This window comes from Denticeps clupeoides, chromosome 14 (genome assembly GCF_900700375.1).
Source record: "Denticeps clupeoides chromosome 14, fDenClu1.1, whole genome shotgun sequence".
In the NCBI taxonomy this organism is placed as follows: Eukaryota; Metazoa; Chordata; class Actinopteri; order Clupeiformes; family Denticipitidae; genus Denticeps; species Denticeps clupeoides.
Window position 1 is genome coordinate 20,164,523 of NC_041720.1, and position 23,284 is coordinate 20,187,806.

General features: G+C 41.7%; 1 protein-coding gene and 1 non-coding gene across 2 annotated transcripts; both read left to right on the forward strand.

Moving 5' to 3' along the window:
• The first annotated feature begins 748 nt into the window (after window positions 1-748).
• pinx1 (PIN2 (TERF1) interacting telomerase inhibitor 1) lies at window positions 749-22,055 on the forward strand. Its single transcript, XM_029002887.1, has 7 exons — window positions 749-802; window positions 1,228-1,337; window positions 1,637-1,729; window positions 1,840-1,921; window positions 2,635-2,724; window positions 9,866-9,948; window positions 20,992-22,055. The coding sequence occupies exons 1-7, from the start codon at window positions 784-786 to the stop codon at window positions 21,523-21,525; spliced, it is 1,011 nt and encodes a 336-aa protein (XP_028858720.1). The 5' UTR covers window positions 749-783; the 3' UTR covers window positions 21,526-22,055.
• Window positions 12,626-12,698, forward strand: trnak-cuu (transfer RNA lysine (anticodon CUU)). Its single transcript has one exon. It is a non-coding gene; the product is annotated as a tRNA-Lys (tRNA).
• Window positions 22,056-23,284: the final 1,229 nt, after the last annotated feature.

A 23,284-nucleotide genomic window follows, 5' to 3' on the forward strand; every position in this document is an offset into this window, starting at 1 on the left:
AGTTGAAACATCTATACCACACAACCCTAACCACACATGCACATATCCAATAAAACTGGTCAATAATGCCAAACAACTTTATACACACTATTTAATAATATACAAAATAATGCTATAACTTGATCTCTATGTGAACAGTCAGTTGTTGAGGTTTGTGAGTAGGAAGACGAAAACATTGATACGTGTAAGGATGTGATGTCTGGTGACTGGGTCAAAGAAAGGACCAGCAAACCGGTGATATTCTTCGTCTGTTTTGTAGAGCACGTTGAATAACCTTGAGTATGGGACTGTCCTGTGTAAATAAAGGACTTGGCTTGCCTGAAGATTTACTTCCTCCATCAACAGAAGTCAGGTTTGCCATTGGTCTCTTTTATTATGCACCTTGCCACAGGAATGGTTTAAGGAACATGACAAGTACTGTTTATTGATTTGGCCCGCCAGTTTATCAGATCTAATGTCCGATACAGCATATTTGGGACGTTTTGGCAGTTTGAGTAAGGTCTACATAATTCTGGTGGCAATGACGTGAGGGATCGGTAAAAATTTTTGATGAGTGATACAACAGTGCGCCCTGCTGTTGGCAATTCTCAACATCGCAGAAAAACAGCAGAAAACAATTAAAACGCGTGCTCACTACCTATAAGTTAATAAAAAGCTTTAGGTAATTTGTACATTTTTCTTTATCTATCGTCAGTCGATACAAACCACTGTGTAAGTTTCTGTTTTTAAACAGGCGTTTAGTGGACTGCCTCAGTGTTCTGTCACGTGTTGAAAGACCCCAATATGTCCATGCTTGCGGAACGTGAGTCTATTTTCTGTCAACATTTCAACATTGTATTTTCATGGAATTCCGAATACTTATGTCAAATTTGAGATTTCACCACGCATGCAGCGACAAGCTTTGCTAACTGCCGGCGTTTTAAGACATTTCTTCTGACTTAACCGGCAAAGTTGTTACTAGCTAGTGTAGCCGCTAGTCATTTCTTTGTACTTTTTATCGTTGCGATTTTATATGTGGAGGTACATTAAATCCTCTGGTCAACATAATAATTTCATGTAATTGAAAGTTTCCTCTTGTAAATGTCATACTTTTTTAAAATGCTGGTATTGTGGTTCATTTATATCGTGATCCTCGTTAACAGTTACCCAACAAACCAACAATTGCAAAGACTGTAATGTTCTATCTATGCAGAGGCAAGTAGCACATTAATCATTATATGCCAACAGCCCGTAGAAAACAGAAATGGTCTGTGGATCCACGGAACAGCGCATGGACCAAAGATGAATCCAAGTTTGGCCAAAAGATGTTGGAGCGTATGGGCTGGAGCAAAGGAAAGGTAGAGTGATCCATTCTCTCTCAATTTTGAACGTTAACTTTTATTATTGTACATTAAAGCAGATCTGTTAGTAGACATAAATCCAAAAGAATATGGGTGTGTGTGTGTGTCTGGCTATATATATATATATATATATATATATATATATATATATATATATATATATATATATATATATATATATAAAAACTCCCAGCTTGTTGTGGTCACTTTGGGAACACCAACCATAACATGAGCTAATGATCGATTAAGCCACAATTCAAATAATGGATTTCAGTGTCCCTCTGGGTCTTTGACAGGGTCTTGGGAAGAGTGAGCAGGGAGCCACGGAACACATCAAGGTCAAAGTGAAAAACAACAACTTGGGCTTGGGCACTGCAGGCAGTAATGAGGTGAGGTGGTTTCGTCATAGCCCAGAACTCGCCAGTTCATTGACATAGTCATCTGATGATTTGATATCACCTCTGCTCTTGATGTGATGCCTCAATCATCTCTTCCTCAGGACAATTGGATTGCACATCAGGACGATTTTAATCAGCTTCTTGCAGACCTGAATAACTGTCATGGTCAGAACGGCAACAAAGGTATGACTTATGATCACTAGGTGGCAGTATGGCATCACTGGCATGGCAGTGAAGTGATATAATAGGGTGGTAGTAGCCTAGTGGGTAACACACTTGCCTTTAAACCAGAAGACCAAGGTTTAAATCCCACTTACTACCATTGTGTCCCTGAGCAAGACATTTAACCCTAAGTTGCTCCAGGTGGACTGTCCTTTATCTAAATTGCTCTGGATAAGGGTGTCTGATAAATGCTGTAAATGTAAATTTAAATATAATTGGGGTTAAACTTTATTCAGTGGTATAAAGTTATTATTAGGCCTGATTATTGTATGATGATTGCATAATATTAGCTATGCGTGATTTAATATCAGACTAGTTTCTATTTATCTCTAAACAAAATAAAGGCTTTGGTTTTTTTTATCATTATTTCAGGTTTACAGTCCTTGATGAGTACTTGTCATGTCTTCTTTTCATCTGTTTAATTGTGTGGGTTGAGAGGTCTGGGTAATTTAGTTGCAGAAATAAGTCTTCATGGCGTGTATGTGTTTTATGAAATATTAGCCTTAAACGAATGGTAAAATGAACAGAAGAAGACAACATAGTCATTAATCATGATTATTTTAATAATAATGTTCCTGATTTTGTCTGGCCTAGGGGTTCTGTAAATCAGTCATACACAGGGCTTTCAAATGGGTTGTTGAATATTCAGTGAGGCTATATTTTATGTTATGTAGAAGCAACGGAAGAGGAAAACCATGGTTTCAGTCTGGAAGAGAAGTCTAAAATGTCTAGAAAGAGGGTCCATTACATGAAGTTCACAAAAGGTGAGTGAGATCTCTTTGATTATTTTTGTCTTTCTGTTATTTATACAGTATGTGGCCACATTAATGCAATTATACTTCTGTAAGGCTAAAGCACAAATGACTAAACTCCATGTTTACTCCATGGAACAATTTGATGTGAATTTGGGAGTGTGTGGCAGGCCTATCGTACCATTAACTATCAGATGCATGAAACAGCCAGGCATGTTTTAAATGGGCCAAGTCGTGGCCAGTAAGCAGTCAGAATATAAAACGTCCTTGGGTCAGTGCTTTACCCTGTTGGTTGACCGGTCAGCATAGCCAGTGACCTTCTAAGGGAGAATGATGTTCACTGCTTCCCTATCTGGTCCGTTACACTGCATGGCAGGAAGATCAGCGGCCAGAAATGTTCCTTCCAGACTCCACTAGAATTTATTTTTCACATAATATGGCTGAGATTTTGTATGAAAACTGTATTTGGTTTGTTTAAGTCAATGGTTTACTGGAGTTATTAAGTGATGAAACTCCTACAAAAACTTTCACATCTATTTAAGAGCAAAATCAAAGTTTCTTGTGTTTGTCACAGCATAGTCACTGCCTCTGGCAAGTTTTGGAAATAATATGCGTAAACCCTTTGCATTTTTTAAACATTTCAACGTAATAAACTCACAGCTATGGTTGCAACGATTAGAAATTTTGTTGGTAAATGTATAGACAGTGAAATAATCTTTATTACTATCCTGACTATTATCTTGATTATTAAGAGATTTCACAACTGTATTAACTCACATAAACAAATTATATTAAGGTTATGAACTTTAGAAGCTATTTATTGCAAATTTGGGAAAGTTAGGAAAATGTGTAAATAAAATAAAAGTTACACATCTATATGTAGCACATATGCCAAAATCCTTAATTTGAAAAAAAAAAAAAAAAAAAGTTAAATAGGGGTGTGTATTGGCAAGGATCTCACGATACGATTATATCATGAAATATTGTAATATTCTACGTTTCACTGAAAATTTGTTTCAGCTCTGAAACAGAGCTGAAACAAATTATGCTGTGATCAGTCTGTCATGTTTTGTGATTTCACTCTGCCTGAACAATTAAAGTACCTATCTGTACAGCGCCATCTACAGGAGTGGAGGCCGTAGTCACACGATGACTTGTCTCTGCTGACCTCACTAAAGAAAACACTTGACAGCACCTCCTGGTGGACTAAATATGTATACAAAAATAGCGATGTTTGATGTTTACATTTACAGCATTTATCAGACGGCCTTATCCAGAGCGACTTACAATCAGTATTTACAGGGACAGTCTCCCTGGAGCAACTTAGGGTTAAGTGTCTTGCTCAGGGACACAATGGTAGTAGGTGAGATTTGAACCTGGGTCTTCTGGTTCATAGGCGAGTGTGTTACCCACTAGGCTACTACCATTCCATGTCTCTGTAGCGATACAATATTACCACACAAAATATTGTGATTTATATTGCTGTGTCAACATTTTCTAATGTCCATGAAGTTAAATTGGTCTAGCTGTCCCAGTTTATAAATTAGTCCAAGTTGAGGTGCTAAAAGGTGAGCATGTTCACGTAGCAATCCACAGAAGCTACCAAAATTCCACTCGCATGCATGTTACCCCACTTAATAAAATGATCTGCAAACAAATGCTTTATGGGAGTTATTGTTTTAGGACTTATGCAAACAGGCTACGTTTTTAAATTCCTTTTTATGAGACTGCCAGAGAAGTTAACATACCGCTTTTTTTTTATAGATAAATAGGAAGCAAAGTTCAATCAGTACCTACAGCACTACACTCTCACATTTTTTGAGATTGCGCTCATGTTTTTTTCCTGGTAGCTTGAATGTTGCCTTTTAGGGACAGTGGTGGCCTATTGGGTAAGGATGCGGACCCTTAATCAGAAGGTTGCCGGTTCGAATTCCCAAACCGCCATGGTGTCACTGTTTGCCCACATGGATTACCGTCCCTGTTTTTAAAAACAGTGTGCATTGTGTGCACTATGTGCTGTGCTGCAGTGTTTCACAATGACAATCAAGTTTACTTCATGACTTTTTATGACTTATTATATAGCACTTTTTAAATTAATTATTTATTTTTTTGGAAAACATGCCTCATAGGTGGCGAATTGCGGCATCTTTTGTACTTTATAACAGCCACCCCTCCTCCCCATCGCACACATGGAATGACCTGTGGTCCTGGAGATCTCCTTTAGCATTTTCTGGGTACATAAGTTATACACCGGAGACTTCCAGCGCACAACGGGAGTAGTCCCATTGTTGGTTGTCTCTCGATGTCTCGATCTGTTTGGGCAGTTTTGTGTGTTTTTACTTTGTCCATGCGGGTCACGCTATTATGTCTTTGGTTCCAGTGGATTTAAAATTTTATTTTATTTTTTTTGCAATGTTGGCGAAGTCATGACTGGGGATTTAATTGTGACCCTACTCACTCCTAATATGTCATGCTCAGCAACCAGTTGTCTGAGTCTTTGTGGAAAAGGTTATTTTTTTTAAACATATTTTTTATGTTTTTTGCAAGCAATTAATTTTTTTCCACAAACATGACATTTAGTGTACTTTTTTATTATTCCCTCCACCATATCATGACACCAAGACCCTGATCCCATTTTTTCATTTCTTTCTGTTTCATGCTTTTAGTGGAGTTGTTTTGTCCTGTTTTCACCCGCCTCCCAACGCTCCATGTGCAGAATAGTCAGGAATTCAGGGGAAAGGTATACTCGTTGCTTATCACCTGAGTTTGACACCACTCCATGACGCTTTAAAAGCACAACTTCCTTTTTCCTGTGAACACTGCTGGCGGGATCTTCAGCAGCTTAAAATGGCTTCATCAGTACCTGATGACCCTCTGAGATACTGCAGAATTCCTCCTGCACAGAGATACCAATTCTCCCTGGTCTTGGTGCAATCTTAATTTAGCAGATGAGCGGAAGGCCGTTTCTCTGGAGAGAGAAGACTGCTCAGAATCCATGCCCTGCCCATTTCCCGAAGCTCAGATGTGACCTTAACTGAACCTGTGGACAGAGGTCTTTTTCACGTACCTTTACAAAATGGTGTTTTTATGACATTCAGACAGAGGAGAGTGGTGAAAGGTACATTTGTGGTTTTGTGTGGTCCTCTCTGCTGCCTGTTGTCCCTGTCACAGGGGTGTATAATGGCCATGTCTGAGCAACCGTATTCAGGTTAATGCTGGTAATTGATTTATCTGTGTTAAACCAGTTACGTGTGAAGGTGTAGCAGGTAACTGGCTGTGAGGCGGGTGCCCGTTATATTGTGCTATATCTGTGCAGGTAAGGTGAAGGCATTGCATAATTGAATATTCACCTTTCACTGTGGTCCATTGCTGGACTGTGAATTTTTCCCTTGACCCTTTTAAGTTAAACAGTGGAATGTTAATCTACTTCAATGCAAATTAGGCCAAATGCATGCATTTGAAATTTGATACAGGCATTTGAAAATGTCCGACAAACAAACCATTTTCATTAAAGCTTCACGCCAGTGTAAACCATACAGTCATGTGAGAAAATTAGGACACCCCATTAAATAATCAGCTCTTTATTACGAAATGTTCACATATCAATGTCCAATCATGTTTTTATGTATTTCTGGAAAAGAAAGTGACTTAATTAAAATTATACAACAAAAATTTAAAAAACATTTTTTACACATCAAAAAAAAAAAAAGATATGAACAAAAATGTGTATTTTAATGGAGAAAAACGTTAGGACACCCTACCCTCTAATAACTAGTGTTGCCCCCTTTGGCTGATATAACTTCGGCGAGACGCCTTTGGTAACCTTTTACCTGACTTTGATAAGAAGAAAGTTTGCCCCCACTCCTCAATGCAGAATTCTTTCAGCTGTGAGATGTTTGAGCATCTCAATGGGATTAAGATCAGGGCTTTGACTTGGCCATTCCAGGACTCTCCACTTCATAGTTTTTAGCCAGTCCTTGGTGGATTTGCTGGTCATTGTCATGTTGCAGTATCCAGTTCCGCTTCCGCTTACATTTTTTGCAGATGGTTTCAGATGTTCAGATGATCTTCAAGCACCCTCTGATACACAGTAAAATTCATGATGGATTCTATGATGGTGAGCTGGCCAGGTCCTGCTGCAGCAAAGCATACCCAAACCAACATACTGCCACCTCCATGCTTCACAGTCGGTATTAGGTTCTTTTTTTGGAAGGCTGTTTCCTCCTTGCACACCTTTCTGATAGTAGAGTCATGCACTTTCACATTGACGGTAGCCAGGGCCTGCTGTAGTTCCCGTGATGACGTTTTTTGATGACTTACGGTCTGCTCTGGGGGTCAATTTGCTTGGACTGCCAGACCTGGGCATGGTGTTTCGAATGTCCTCCACTTGTAAACAATTTTTTGGATGGTGGAATGGCTGATGTCAAACTCTTTTGAGATCATTTTAAATCCCTTACCAGACTCATAAGCGGCCACAATCTTCTTTCTGAGGGCATCAGACAGCTCTTTATATCTCACCATGTGCTCATTTCAACACTTCCAACAGTCAGGAGCACACCAAACTAATCTGAGGTTTAACCAGGGCAGGGCTCCTTTACAATGCTGGGTAACGATGTACTGATCATATGCACCTCATGTGATACGACTGTGTGGGATTTTAACCATTTTAAGTGGGATGATATGTGGGGGTGTCCTAATTTATTCCTCACCAGAAATTGCATTCTTTTTAAATTACGTTTCACAGAAAGTTTTAAAAAGGCTTTTCTTCATTTTTAATGACTTAGTTATATTATTTGGATCCCTCAATATCATTAAAATTGATATTAAATATCCATATGTCCAAATATATTCTAAAATTTACAGGCTTTCATAGATTGTCCTAATTTTCTCACATGACTGTATAATCTAGGTCTGAGAACGATTATTTCCTCAGGGAGGAGCAAAATCGTTAAACTTGGACGTGGTTAAGCATGGGTTGTTGAATTTTTTTTTTAAGGAGAGATTTAAAATCACAATCAGAATCAATCGGATAAACAGAAGCTGTGTGTGAATTACACAACATGCAGACAATACTGTATTTCATTTTGTAAATTTTTACAGGTAATTTACATGTTTTTACTATGTACTATACTAAAGTTTAGTCTTAACTTATAAATCATAATGATTTATTGGCAAAATGTGTAATTCCGTTTTTTACATTTTTTTATATTTTTTCATATTGATCTAAATCACCCTTTCATAACATATATCAGCCTTTAATGTTCTGTACAAGATTGAAGATCCCATCTAATTAATATATATTGCCTGTCCGGGAAAATTTTTTAACCCTGACAGATGCAGTGAATATCTTTTTCATTTCTTAAAAAAAAAAAAAAAAAAAAAAAAAGTTGCCGTTGGTGCAATTGGTCGGGTCGAGGTTCAGCAAAGTTATGTCCCCTAAGAATGAGGTCAACTGACTACCTGAATCTACTGAAGGACCAGGTTATTCCATCAGTTCATTTCTTCTTTTTGATTGACACAAGCATATTCCAAGATGACCGGATTAATCAGGCTGAAAATGAGAACAGATTTAAATAAATGTTGTTCCAGATTAAACTTGATTTGTCACTGGCTTTGTTATGAATACTAATATCAATCACATCAGGATAGTTTCAGAAACATATAGAAATAAAATATTCTTCTGAGGCAAGTTCGGCTTTTGGAAAGATGCCCTCAGCCTAAAACATAAAAAATGGGATTGCTTCAGGGATCATTTTTTTAAGATTCTGCAGATATCGATGTCCTGTTATAGCAGGCTGCAACTTACATGGATTTGATGGCATGATTGATGGCCTGCGTCTCTGGAGGGAGGCACCAACTTCTCCAGTGCCCACTGTGTACCTTTTGCAATGTAAACCAGTAACCCACTTTTAATTGGCTTGCCATTTATCAACAGAGTGGAGGAGTTTCTCGATGTGAAACGGAATGGTAGACACTCCATCATTCTGCCCGTCTCGGCTGTCGGGCCTGTTCACTCCGCTTCCAGAAAGGATAAATACTTCATAAGAATCTTTTTTTCTCTTTCAATTTGCTGCTTCAGATATAGTTCTCTAAATAGGCAGTAGATGCTTTGCCTGTTGGTGCCGACGGTACTGGAGGTTTCGTATTTTAATTCGTTATTCATGTTTGAGCCAGTTAGTTTGTCGGTTGTCAGATTAGCACGTTGATCAGTTAAAGCCTCTGTGATTTTGCTAATCTGGTTTGGCCTGAGTTCTGTTGCACACGTTGCCATCTCAGCAGTCACCTTGACAACCCCCACCTGGCTCTCTGCAAAATCCAGGCGGTTGCCAGTGTCAACCAAACACAGGCCGCCGGAAGTGGATGGAAGCCACATTATGCTGTGGGTAAAGGGCAGACTGAAGCCCCCCGATGTGTTAATGTGTACACCCTGAATGCAAAAAGTCGTTTTTAAAAGTGTGTGCGCATGTACTGGGGATCTCATTGGTTCGGTGCAGAGAGATCAATAGACTGTGAGTTTGACCCCAGCCCTTTGTTTTAGGGCCTCCTTCACAGGATAGATTTTTAATTTATTTTTTTCTCTGCGAGAAGGGCGTCCCTTTGAAAAAGCAGGGGTAGGAGAAAAAAAAAGAAGAGAAGAAAAGGCGAAGGCCTAGAAGCAATAAATAACAGCGCGTTATCAGGGCCCTGGCTGGAGGAAGAGGATGCAGCTGGGCCAACGCGACTGGGGAGCCGAGACTGGTGACCAGTGGCTCCTGGAGCCTCGGAGCACGGGGGGGATTCTGGAATAAAACCCCGGGCGGGGTCACCCTCCGCACCGTTTGTTTTCCTCGCGGGCCGTTTCATCCCCCCAAGTGGCCGCCGCAGCGACGTTCCACTCCCACAACTTTTTTTTTTTCTCCCCTCTTCGTCAATTGAATCCTTTTTTTTTTAAATGTGTGTGTAAATTAATTATTCATGCAGAGGACCTCTTGACAGTACTAATTTGTCAGTGTGTCCTGGCACGAGATCTTGTTTTTACTCAAAGAAAATGTCTGAACCCTTCAGCTTTTATTGTACTGTTGTATTTTGTTCTGTATATATTTTTTTATATTAGTTTGCAATAATCTTGCATTGTGCATGAAGTTAAATCAATGTACCATTTCTGTGTTAACAGGGAAGGATTTGTCAAGTCGCAGTCAAACGGACCTGGCCTGTATCTTCGGGAAGAGGACGAAACAGGCGAGAGACCAAGAGGAGGTACCTATTCTTATATTCATCAACGTGAGCCAATTTGAAATGCAATTCTGATCACAAAAAAACCCTTTCTTGGTTTATCAACTCCCTGCACTGACTGAAATCCATCTTTAGACCACAAACATCAGACTGGGCGAGTGGCAGCTTGGTGACATCCTTGCCTTGTGTAAGTGTGGCTTAACTGCTGCCGTCGTGTTACTCTTCCCATGGCAGCCTGCGGTGGGTGATTAGCCGAGTCATCGCGTGCGGCGTGGTACCTGTGTGTGCGGGTCACCGCAGGCAGCAAAGAGCTCAAATCCATTTAAAGGATTAGGTATCTGAACCTTTACCTCCACCCCATCCTGGCTCTCTGGCCTGCTCCCTGTTGTCATTGGCTAGAAAGTTGCCCAGTTCAATCACAACAGAAGTGCGCTTGCCTTCGAGTGCTTTGGGCTCTTGTGATGACTCTCGCAAAAATCCCGGCGAATTAATTCCGAGTTTGGTCGAGTCATCAGCCCATCGCCTGGCTGCGAGCCCCTGGCAGAGACGAGGAGGAGATCGGACGCACGGGGGGGACTCATTTAACACCGATTGACCTCAGGCTATCACTGAACACTCAGGTCACATTAAGTGGCGTCCACCTCCATTTTTTCCCTGCTGTCAAGTCACCCGTTTTTCATGCTTGGGCTTGTTTGGCTTTAAAACTGAGTCCATTTTTTTAATTACAGAGTGTCTGTTCCAGCTAATGTTCATGTTGCTAAGCATTTCTGTACTTGTGTTCACCCAGCGAGAGGTTGCGTTCTTCAAATGGACCACGGTTGATTGTGCCAAACCCACATGTCAGAAATAACTTCATTGTGTTCTCTTAAAGAATTTTTATTATTGTTCACTCAGTGATTTTAATGTTTAATGATCTCAAGCAGAAATCTCATAGAGCTGCTAGTTAGCAATCACTTATGCCAACATATGCAATACCTGTGGCAGTTGTAGTGTAGTTGTAGTGCTTGTAGTTGCCTAAGGGACTGTTGTCTAACTTTGCTAGCTTTTTGCTGGTTTTTACATAACCTCACGGCTGTTATTTCATAGCAAAACTTTCTTCAGTTCTGTTTGATAAAGTACAAATGTAAAAGACATAAATGAGTAGGTGTCAGATTTTGGTAGTGTAGATGTATGTAAACGAAAAGTTAACGTCTGGCCTTGATTATCGAATGTCATGCTGCATTAAAAATGAGGTGAATGATAAAAGCAGGGGACAGTGCCATCCTCTCTTACATCTGCCCTATTTGATTTAGACCCTGGAGTCCAGAATCTATAATTCCAGGGCCAGGAACAGCATCACAATGGTCACTGTTCTCTGGTCCCGAGTCGGCGGGAACCCGCAAATGCAAGTGAACGGTTATTATGTATTTTTTTCGCTAATCGTTTTTGCGGCGGCTTATTATTGTCCCGCTCAGGAGGGACTTCATTGACCAGATCGGTTTTCAATCCACCAGCACAATGGCCTCCCAGACGGCCAGGCGCAGAGGCCTTCTGGCAAAGCCTGGGAAGAGAAAGGGCAGCAAGACCTGCAGAGGAAGAGGGGGAGGATTTTTTTTTTTGTAATGGGGAGGTGTTGTAGGATTTAAAAAAAAAAAAAAAAAAATTTTGGTGGCTTTGTTCACTGTCCAGTTTCTCTGCTCACCACATGACTCCACAATGTTCCATAATGACATGGTGCATCTTTACAGGCCTCCTATTTGGACACACAAATAGCTTCAGCTTTGATCAAATCCCTTGACCCAAATCTGCTTTATTTCATTAGTGATTTGGAATGCTTGGCATCTTCAAATAAATGTTTATTAATGAATTTATTTTTGGTATTCGGTCTTTTGCATACCTGTGGTTTTATTCAGGTGAGGCATTGGGAATGAGATGATTCCTGTAACATGTATATAATAATTATATACAAACCACTTCCAATGATTGACAATGGAGCTAAAAATCTATTGTTTTGATTTTTAATGAATGAATTATTATTATTTTTTACATTTCAGTTTTAATTGTAAAACCTGATTAAATTACATCGAAAGTTCTCAGAGACCTGAAGTCCTGGGACGCCCGCTTGTTCTGAGTCTTGGTCTGTCCCACCTCCGGCACTAGGGGTTTTCCTGCCTTGGTGGTGAGCTTCCTGCCAGTCTCTTATCTCTCGTCACAATGGTCCCTGACACACACACAAACACACACTCATAAACATACTAATGGCTGTCGCAGCACGTCCCAGACATACGTGGGTCTCCTTACCTCGAGTCTGCGATTGCGGGCAGGCCTCTCATGCTTCAAGGGGTTTAAAGTTAAACAAAGGCTGGCCACAGGACGCCCGGTCAGATGACTGGCTTTCATGTTTTATCATGATTATATTTTTCATGATTGCTCTATTCACTTTCAATTTTTTAAATGACTATTTCTTTTTCATGGAGTAATATCATTTATTCAACAGCAGGTCCTGTTGATCACCCAATGTTTGAGAATATAAAAATGTTTAAATAGTTTGAAAATGTTTAGAAATTGTAACAGTAACTTCTAACCTAATTGGTTGACCCCAGCATGTCCCCAGAATACTTTCAATTATCACAGATTTATAGATTTTAATAAAGAGATTATTAATTGCTGATAGTTTACCACACTTGTCAGTTGGATTACATAATGCAATCAGATCAGTCGTGCCTGGCTAGTTCAGTCGGTAGAGCATAAGACTCTTAATCTCATGGTCGTGGGTTCGAGCCCCACATTGGGCGTACCTTTTATTTTTGGGTTAGTGGTGGCATAGCGGGTAAGGAACCGGCCCCGTAATCAGAATCCCGATCCGCCAAGATGCCACTGAGGTGCCACTGTGCAAAGCACCGTCCCCACACACTGCTCCCCGGGCGCTTGTCATGGCTGCCCACTGCTCACTCAGGGTGATTGGTTAAATGCAGAGGACAAATTTCACTGTGTCACCGTGTGCTGTGCTGCTGTGTATCACAAGTGACAATACAAAGTTACAAAGTGAAGTGATTATGTTAAGTGCATGACAACCCTAATAAAAATGATAATATCCGCAAAAGCTGGAACCTGCTTTATTATTCTGTTTAGATCCTTCTGTCACCACCACCCTCTATTACACATCCAATCCCAACCTTGCTGAAGTCACTCATTCTTTATTCTTTAGGGACGGGCATGTACAGATTTTACACGGCACTGGTTGCACCAAATTGGGTGCGTTGTGCACGGTAACAGCCACCCTGTGAATCTTACTGAGGAAAGGAAAGAAAGTACATTTTGTACCATTTCCAGACACACAATTAGCTTTATTGGGGGAAAAAAAAAAAAATCTTAATCAATATTGTCAATCAAAACACCAGTCACCTCCCACCCTTCCATCTATTGTCACTTGGCTCTGTGATCACCACTCACATTTGGAGGGAAGTGGGCAGTGGGCTGTAGAGTGGCGTGGCAAGTTCTGCCCTCAGTCCACCATCATTTGCCCCACCTCCTCTGTCGCCTTCTGTCCCTCTTTGCCTCCCCGTAGGGGCTGTAGTTAGAAAGCAGCCGGAGGAGGGGGGTGTGGGTTTTTTGATTTATCTCTCCTGCGCCCCTCTTTCCCTCTCTCACCCTCCGTTTCGGCAAGACCAGAAGAAAGAGCCGAGTTGGCTGGAATGAGTCTTGGTTAGAAGGGCCCCCAGTATTAGCTGAAATAAACCCTCCTGCCGCCTTTTGAAAAATGTCCCCTGATTGGCTAATTAATCAGTCAAAAGGGGAGCGTCGCGGCCTGTGACTTGAGGGACCTGCACGGGCGACCGCAGTGGGCCTGCTGATAAATGGACTCCCGCCCGCTTCATACATCAACCAAACTTAGTCATTTTTTACCACTGCTGCTCACGTCAAAAGGTGGATCGCCAAAGCCCTATATATATAATATATTTTATATATATATATAAAATCTCCATCCCCCACCCTCACTTATTTTCTTCATTTGTGGATATGACAAATATTGACAATACATCATTTTAATCAAATTTACATCTGTTGGCAATTAATGTGACTTTTGTTTCAAATCCTAAATATGACTTTCTGTATTTATTAATTGGACTTAACAATAAGCTTATTCATCTGCAATAATTAATGTATTTTTGTATAGAAAACTATTAGACTTAATAAATGACTAAAGCCCCTGACAATTTAAAAAAAAAAAAAAAAAAAAAGTAATATTCGTGGTTGTAATTTAGATTTTCATTCAGTATATAAAGTTAACATGTATAAAATGTTAATTATTTCCGTTTGCTGTAGAGTTCCTGGCGCTATGCAGGCTTTTATCTGTGACGCTCTGCACGGCTCCCCGAGTTTGCTATGATCCCCGTGACCTCTCTCACTCCCACGCCCTCCGCTGCCCACAAAGGGCCGGCACCTGGCCGGGCCACTTGCGGCCCGTGTCCGCCCACGTCCACCCCAATGAAGGATCACACATCACCGGCACACCCGCTCCCAGGACACGCCGCCGCCGCTATCCCAGTGCCATGTGGCAGCGGTGTTCGGGGTCCACGCCATTCTTCTGGGCCGCGCGTGGGAGTGTCTTCAGACGGGTGGGACGGTCAGATAGTGCTGACTGTGCAGAGAGGGGGAATAGAGAGGGAACTCTATTCAGATGATGCAAAGGTGCCAAATCGCATATTTACAAAGAAAATATTACCACTGGTAGATGTTCCGTTCTCTTTAAGTTCATGAATCCATAGTATTTTTGTCTTGTCCTATAAGCGGGGTGATTGAATGTGGTGAGTCTTTGACTCCTTGTTAAACAATATTATAATTATAAGTTCCGAGGTGAACGCCCTGGTGTATGATGGGTACTGCAGCGTGTGGCGGGGCGAAGCCGTCGGACGGGTTGGGCTTGTGGTAATGTAGTAGTCCAAACGTTGTGCTTTGTTCAGATGTGAGGCGGCTCTAATTTGCGCTCAGATAACATCTAATTGCCTCAAACACCCCCCCACTCTGCCCCGTTGCCTCCACAACCGCGCAAAATAGAGACGAACCAAGTGACACCCCCACACATCTTACCCGCCCTTTCAAACCTTGCAGCAAGTCACTCCGCAGCTCTCCAACTGTGCCGGCGAGCTGACGCGTACAGTGTAATGCTGGGGGGGTGGACGTAGAGAGCAGGAAACGTCACACGGTCCCCTTCGCCACCGGCCCGGCCAGAGTAATTACCGCCAGAGGAAGCTAACTGCTGCGAAAAAGATATTCAGTGCCGCGCCTGCTTTGCGGGCCCGGCCTTTGCATTTAATCACTGCCTTTTTAACCTAATAAATCACAGCGGCAAAAATAAACGGTGCGTCCTCCATCTTGGCGCTGACACCGGCACCGCGCTGGGAGCAGCTTTCAATGTAAAGCAAGCAGAGTTTAGTCCTGCCCTTTGCATAATGCTGTTGCCATTTGTTACTCAAAGAAAGCGAGAGAGAGAAGGGTGTTTACTACACGCCGCTTGTCTTGTAGTTATTGGTCTTTCACCTTTCGGCGGCCTGTTGTATGTTCACGCCGTGCCGAGGTTTCCGCACATCTCCGTCTCATTTAAACATTTTCTTTCTGCTTTTTTTTTTTTTTTTTTAACAAGGCACTTTGAACCCTAGGCCAGGATTGCATGGGAGCCACCTGTTCAGCTGTCCGCCCACGTGAAGGTTATGAAGGATGACGCGGCGGCCGAGTCCCTCTCATCAGGGGAGGGACAGCTGGGTAATCCGGAGGTGCGATCCATACACCCAGGCCGCCACCATATTTATAACAGTGGCAGCACAATGAGAGCCCCTCGCACAATCAACCGCGCCCTCGATATTCTCCCGTTTTAATTTACTGTTAAACTAAAGTCCCAGCGTGCCAAATTACCCGCGGCTGAACGAGCTTCGTTCCAACCGCCTGGTGGGTCTATGGATGTCCGGCGTGCGAGCATGTGCAGAATATCGATGAGCAATTGAAGACCGTTGCTGCGTTAAGATCTGTGAACAATGAGTCTTCGTATCGGCAACTGCGGCCATTTTGTTGTGGTGTCTGTACATTGTACCAAGTACAACAATAGGTGTACATTAAAGGCAGAGAGGCCTGGATGTGCGATTCGGAACCGATGGATCGTTCCAGTTTCCTGCACGCACCACTCCGTACAACACCCGCCGTTTCTACATTTATTTGCGTGTTGCGCTGTGTGTGTGAGTTTTTAAATTACCTGAATTAAGTTAATAGGTCTGGTTAAGTTTACGTAGGGCCGTCATGAAATTCAGCAGATCATTAATTGTGCAAATAATTGTAATTAATGATTGTTTGACTTACATCTATTGTTCATTAAAACTCTTTTCCCCGTTACAAAAAAACTGCAGGGTTGTTAGTCTTGTTTTATTGAGCATGGTGTGATAAACGAATTTTCATGCTGATCAAGTGCCTTATTTTTAGGGTTCCTACGGTCATTAAAAAACTTTTAAAAGTCATGGAATTTGAAAAGAGAATTTTCTAGACCTTGAAAAGTTTTGGAATATGAAATAAACATATCTGGAAACATATCTGATTGACACATGAATGGATAATGAAGTACATGTTTCCCGTAAGACTGCGTTTTTCTACGTCTACAACTACAACATTTAAAACTAGCGCATCTTTGCAGGCTTTACGTCGTGAACAACGTCGCATGGTGCTGCGCGCATTGCTTCCGTATTCCGGCAGCTCCGCAGCCCCGTGTCTCCATTTAAAGTCAGGTAAATTGCAGCTGATCTATGCCGGATTATGATCGTGTCGGGCTGTGTGAACTTGGAGTTAAGCTTTTGAAGGTAGTCATAAGTTAACAATTTTCTGGTGAATTTGACTTTTTGTGAATTTATATATAAACACACACACACACATTTGCACACAAATTTCAGGGCACATATGTTCATGAAAATTTGCCTTAGCGTGATTATAAAGTCATGGAAATTCTTTTGTAAAAATGTTTGAACCAGTGGGGTTATGGGTCAGTTTAATTAAAACCGTAATGGAGATGAAATAATGTGTATGAATTTCAGAAATACATGGGCTAGAGAGAGAGCCGTGGTGTTTTAGTTGTGTACGCTTGAATATGTGTGTGCGCAGCTGTAGTACTTTCAGCAGGAATTTCGATTCCTGATGATGTGTGATGTGAAACGGTGTTCGGAGACCAGTCCAGCAGGGAGTGCATTGTTGCTTTTGTCACTTGAACCAATTTTTCGAATGGCACCAGATGCATTTCGGCTGCTGTGTTTTCCCATCCTCCCTCCACAGAGTGTTTATTGCTGTTGGCTGGCATCTGGTTTTTTTTTTGAAAGGCCTTTTAAAAATTCTATCCCCTTCGCTGGTCTCTGGCCCTTCCAGGCCCCAGTCCTGCTCCCATGGGACCCATTGCAACGTCTCTCTCCTGGGGCGAGCAAGGCAGGAAGACACCGGTGACTCTCTGCTGCAGGAGTCTTATCGGCGCACTGCACACGGCGCAGGGGAGTGCATCCTCTTCCTGCGGCCTCCGCGCTGCCAAGCGGAGGGAAGGTGGGAGAAGGGAGGAGTGCAGGAGGCACAGAGGGAGCCCTGTGTGGCAGGCAGGTGATCACGGCAACCCAGACTACCCCCACAGAGCAGTTGTAACTGTCACCAAGTTGTGAACGAGTAGTCAAATCGGAAGTTAATTCGTTCAATTCATCAAGAGGAAATTTTAGTGATTCAGAAGATTTTCAAGCATTTGATGATCTCAAGGATATTTATTTGATCTTTTTCGTTGCCCATTCAGAAATACCTGAGGTTAATTTAAGTCGGCCTGGAGTAGAAAAAGGCTTCACAGTAGACAATGCACTCGCTCTCTCTTCTTTTTGCACAACAGTGCATCAACAAATGTTATTTGCTAGTAGTCTTTGTATGTGTTTTTTTTTAATTAATTAATTAATTTATTTTATTTATTTTTTTTAAATTAGAATTTGACGGGGCTGTCAATTAAAACATTACTAATGTTCCGAATATACACAACACAGTGTTTCAACATAAAATAAAGACCCGCCCACTGTCTTAATGTCTGATCAACAGACGTTGCTCAGACTTGAGAAAGCCCTCTGGAATGGAAGGGTGAAACGTTGTCAAGCACCCATAACAAGTCCAGTTAGCAGGGAAATAACCTTTTTTGTTGTCTGATCAACAACCTTTCCTGGTCAACCATGTTGAGATGTTCCTGCTCAATCAACTAAATTTGCTTTCAATTGTGGGAGTTGATTATCACCAGATGAGTCTATTCTGATGCCTACTGGCTACAATCCTGTTAATTGAAGTGTTTTTAAATGTTTTAGATGGGTAGTACAGAGGTGGAAATAAATGCAAAAAACTGAACTAATAATACGGAGTAACTGAAGAGGCGTTTGTGCTACGTTGCTGTCCATTATTCGCAGGTTTGCCATGACATTAAACCCACCAGTGTGGGCTCCTGTTATGCCGCTGGAAAGTTTCTAACCGATTGAGGCTCTTGATTGTGAGGTGCTGCCTTCGTGGTTCAGACTTATTTTTCCAGCACACCACACAGATGCTCTTTTGGATGGACATCTGGGGAATTTGTAGGTTAAGGGCCGATTGTCTGGCTGAAGATTATAATAATAATACACAATAAATGGGATTTAATAAATTGGAAACTTGACCATTTTTTTATGCAAGGTGGCATGGAGTTTAAACCATTTTTACTGCATATTTTTCTGGAGTGGTGTGTAACCAACAACGCAGTATAATTGCTGAGAGACTGCTCCTCTCAGCGCACTCTGGAAAATGATGCTTCGTGTTGTGTATTTTTGTCTAGGTGGTTTTAAAAAAAACAAAAAAAAAAAAAAAACATTGGTGCCGCATGAACCATATTGTAGGAGATGCTCCAGTCATCTAGCATCTCAATCCAGTCCTGAGCTCCCAACACATCTCCAACACATGGCTGCCTAATGTGAACAGTGCAATTCTAACCAGATAATCAGTGTTCTTTGGTCTATGTGCATGGATGTGGTACAACCCGCCAGCGGTGCAGCAGAGTCCCGGGAACGCTAACAGCAGCAGCTCTCCTCTCATATTAGCGAGATAAGCCCTAATGGACGGTCCCCAGGCGTCTAGACCAAGAGCCACACACAAAATCCGCAGCTCTCTGATGATGAGGATTTCCCAGTCCGCTCCCTACCTCTCCAGAGAGTAATTTCACAGGCAGCTAGAAAGTGGCCTCCAGCCATTACACCAAATTCTTGCTGCACACCAGCCATGCCATCCCCACTCAGCCCAACCGGAGGGAATGCTATTGTGCGAGAACCAGGAGTATGGATTTTTCTGGAGGGGGAGGACTGGGTGTGGAGGGGAGAAGTTGGGGAAACTTTTTTTTTTTTTTTTTCTCTCTCTCTTCTAATGAGCCTACATCTGCGCTTTTGCTGGGTTACAACTTTGAAGAGGATGTCTTGGTCAGGAAACTTTGGAGTAGATGTGCTCATCTTTTAATCACAAGAAAGCAGCTACCAATGGCTTTATATATATATATATATATAATTCTTCCCAACTTGCCTGATTTTTGTATTCAATTTGTTTCAATTCAATTCAAAAGTATTCAATTTGTTACAAGAATTAATACAATGAAATATCATATTAATAATATTCTTATAGATTTTAGAGGTTTTACTAGCAGCCTAGTCCTCAGGAGTAACTTTTATAAAATCATCAATCTTCCTTGCATTCCTGTACTATTTAACCTTAAGTGGAGATTAAGCAAAATAATATAAAAACTAAGTTGACAGACAATTATGTGTGCTATTTTAAGTTTTAAGTAATTCTTTCCTGTCCATTCATTTAGTTAGGAGCCTGGTCTGGTTATGCAGTTAAATGGTGAAAACTGTCACACTATCACATCACTTTTCCACTTTCAATATTAGCTAAATTTGAAAGTAAAGTGAAATGATTGTTATTGTGAAACACTGCAGCACAGCACACACAACTAAATTTATTTAACCCATCACCCTTGGTGAGCAGTGGGCAGCCATGACAGGCGCCTGGAGAGCAGTGTGCGGGGACGGTGCTTTGCTCAGTTCAGGATTTGAACCGGCAATCTTCCGATTATGGGTCCGTTTCCTTACCTGCTAGGCCACCACTACCCTGTCATTTACCCTTATTTGCCCTTATTTTCATTTACACTTATTTCAATGGTTGTACTGCCAGACCATCATCTACAGTAGATGATTGTGAACATTATTACAAAATATGATCTTGGGGTGTATTGTGACAAAGCAAAGTGACACCACATGAAAAATGCATTCCTGGCTACTGTGTCTGCTGTAATGTCGAGTGCAGCGCTTGTTTAAGCGAGGCCTTCATGCCAGGTATTCTTCATGGCAAATCATTATGCACTGAGCAGGCCATTAGCAAAATGAAGATGAATAGGAGGTCCAAGTGCAGTGACAACGGGTGGAGAGGGGTGCGGCATCACCTGAAGTGTGCCTCTGTGGTCTGCAGACATAATCATCATCAACATCATCATCACGCAGATATGCGGCCGCAATGTGGCCGCCCCTCTTCCGCCTGTTTTTGTGGGGAACACGGTTTGGTAATTGTCCTTAAAGCCTAAATACTAGTGCTGTTACCAAGGCAATGGCCAAGAGGCCAAATCATGGACAAATCAGAAATTCATTAGATACTTCATTTCAGACAAATCTAACACTTACACACGCACATGCGTACACATTGCACAAAACAATGCAAAAATATATATGTATTAAATTTTTTTTCTTCGTCTAGCACTTAACAGTCTCCGAGCATGCTCTTGGCATGATCCAAATTGAACAGATTTATTTATGTATGGTACTATTTACAATTCGTTACATTTTTGGAATAACTTGCAGCCTGCTGATCGTTCTCAGCATGCTGGATACACCAGCCACTGGATTCAAGCCACTCATGCTGGATTAAATCCTGACTGTCCACGTGGTTTTTAGTACTCATCTGACCATTCATGTTTTAGCTGTTCTGGTGTGATTTGTTCCAATGACCTTATGATAAATATGTATTTCTCCTTTTCAGGAATGCAGTGCTGATTCACCAGAAGAGAAGGAGCCTGAAGCTGCCGAGGTGGAGCCCAACACGGTCACCAGCACGCTGACCATGCAGGAGTATTTTGCTCAGCGAATGTCCCAGCTGAAGAAAAGCCGAAAAGGAACCTCGTGTCCTACAGAGGTCAGCAACAGCATTCAGTCACAATCCACCGGCAACACTGAGAATGCCGATGGCACAGAGAACATGATGACAAAGAAGAAGAAAAAGAAGAAAAGGGCCCGACAGGAAGCCGAAGAGGAGATTGAGGAGTGTGTTGAATTGTCCAGTGTAGGAACCAGTGAAAATGTTGATGTGGAGCAGAGCTGTTTCGAGAGGAAGAAGAAGAAAAAGAAAAAACAATCTGAGAAAGAAAAGGAGGACAATGAAGACTTGACCGCCTCTACAGGTGTGGAGGAGACCTGTGACAATCCTGCAGAAGCAACCATGGATGGCCACAGTTCATCACAGAGTGGCAAAGGGAAGAAGAAGAGGAGGAAAAGGCAGGAGCCCAAGGATCATTGATGATAAAAATCATTGATTTTTATCTTGCTTTTCCATAAAATGATATTTTCATGTACTGATGAATTTATTACATGATGTTAATTATATGGACGATTTTCTTTAAAATGAAATCACTATATTTACATAACTGTATTTGTCCCCCTATTATTCACCCAGTATCTGGAGGTGCCGGCTGAATATGGTCACACCTACAAATGAATTATCAGCATAGAGTTATAGATTGTATTCAATTAATTTCTAGCCCAGCTGCTGTTGAACCTTTTCTTAATCTCATGAACATGATCATATTAATGATAATTCTGTATTGGTACAATGATTATGCATGACCTGGACTCCTGAAACTGAAGTTTCATAGCTAACATCACATTATTGTACCTAATGTAAATTGTTCTATTTTGCCTTTGCCCTCACCGCGTCATGGTTTCATTTTAATGGACTTCATTCTGCTGCTAGGCATAATGTCTTTACATGCAGACTGTTTAGTCCAGATGCTTTTTATACAGAGCAAAAACTACAGCAATAAAATGGAAAAGTTCTGGATAAATTTACTTGACGTTCTCTCTCATTCTAACACACTTACATGCACCTAGTCTTTGTACAGGTAACAGTGGAATAATCATATTTCCCACGATAGATATATTATAATGTCTCCTAATCAGTCCCTCATTATAACAGCATGGTACTCTGAACTGCACCTCAGAATACAGGAAGACCCAACTCCCAACGCTGGAAGAGACGCGTCAGGGTGAAGAACATCATCAGAGTCGAGACACACTCTTCACACTGCTGCCGTCTGGCAAGCTCTACAGGACTCTGTTTACACGCACATCCCGGTTCAGGAACACTTTCTACCCCACTGCCATCATACTCGCCTCCTAATTAACCTCAGGACTCACTGGACTTCTACACAAGCACACACATACACACACACACGTATGCATGCTGCTACCCTGGACTTGTATACACACACACACTCACACTTGTTATTATTTAATGCTGTGGTATTCAATGTGTTTTCAAGCTGTTAATAATTTATGGGGTAATTCAGTGTAGCTCAACTATCAGTGTTGAAAACAGTCATATAAATCATGAGAGAAGGGAGCAAGGAACCTGTTTAGAGGGCCCTCTCTTCAGGTGAGACTTCCTGTGTTTGTCATGTTCCCAGGATGGCCAGCTGAAGTGTGCTTTTATGTTCTTCCATCTGAATGGAAGCTAGATTAATATCATCCAGTGGCTTCTACGCAGCAAGACGTGAACGGGAGTGATGCTGTGCCTCGTCTGCGGACTCTGAAGCGATGATGGACGAGTGTGGACACGGTTCATTGCGTGTTCCCAAACATGCCGCCATTGTCTACTTAAAACTGGGCTTAAAACTGATCCTGTGTCACCCCCAATCTCGGTGCAGGACAAATATTAGCTTGCCTAACTGTTAGAATTCGGTTAAACTGCAGCGGCCTACTTGTGACTCACATAAACTACCAATGCACATTGGATTTTGGATTATTGGATTTATTGGATTTATCTCTGATGTAAATGACGGACTATAAGAAATTGTGCTGTGAGAGGACTGCAGGGCAGCCTAACGAGATAATCTGGTTCGGGTTTGTGGGGGTGTGACGAAGAAAGGAAGAAATGGAAAACAATGGCGGCACCGTGCTGGTCATGGCAACGCACCATTCAATTTATCTGCAGATTACAAAGGCGTTGACTTTTGTGCGCCAATCTGCACGAGGAGCTCTTCTGTGTTTCTAACCAGCCC

Excerpts from the sequence above, each read along its gene's own strand:
- pinx1 (XM_029002887.1), top strand. Across the intron at positions 1,922-2,634 it reads TGGTCAGAACGGCAACAAAG|AAGCAACGGAAGAGGAAAAC; the intron begins GTATGACTTATG and ends TATGTTATGTAG. Across the intron at positions 9,949-20,991 it reads AGGCGAGAGACCAAGAGGAG|GAATGCAGTGCTGATTCACC; the intron begins GTACCTATTCTT and ends TCTCCTTTTCAG.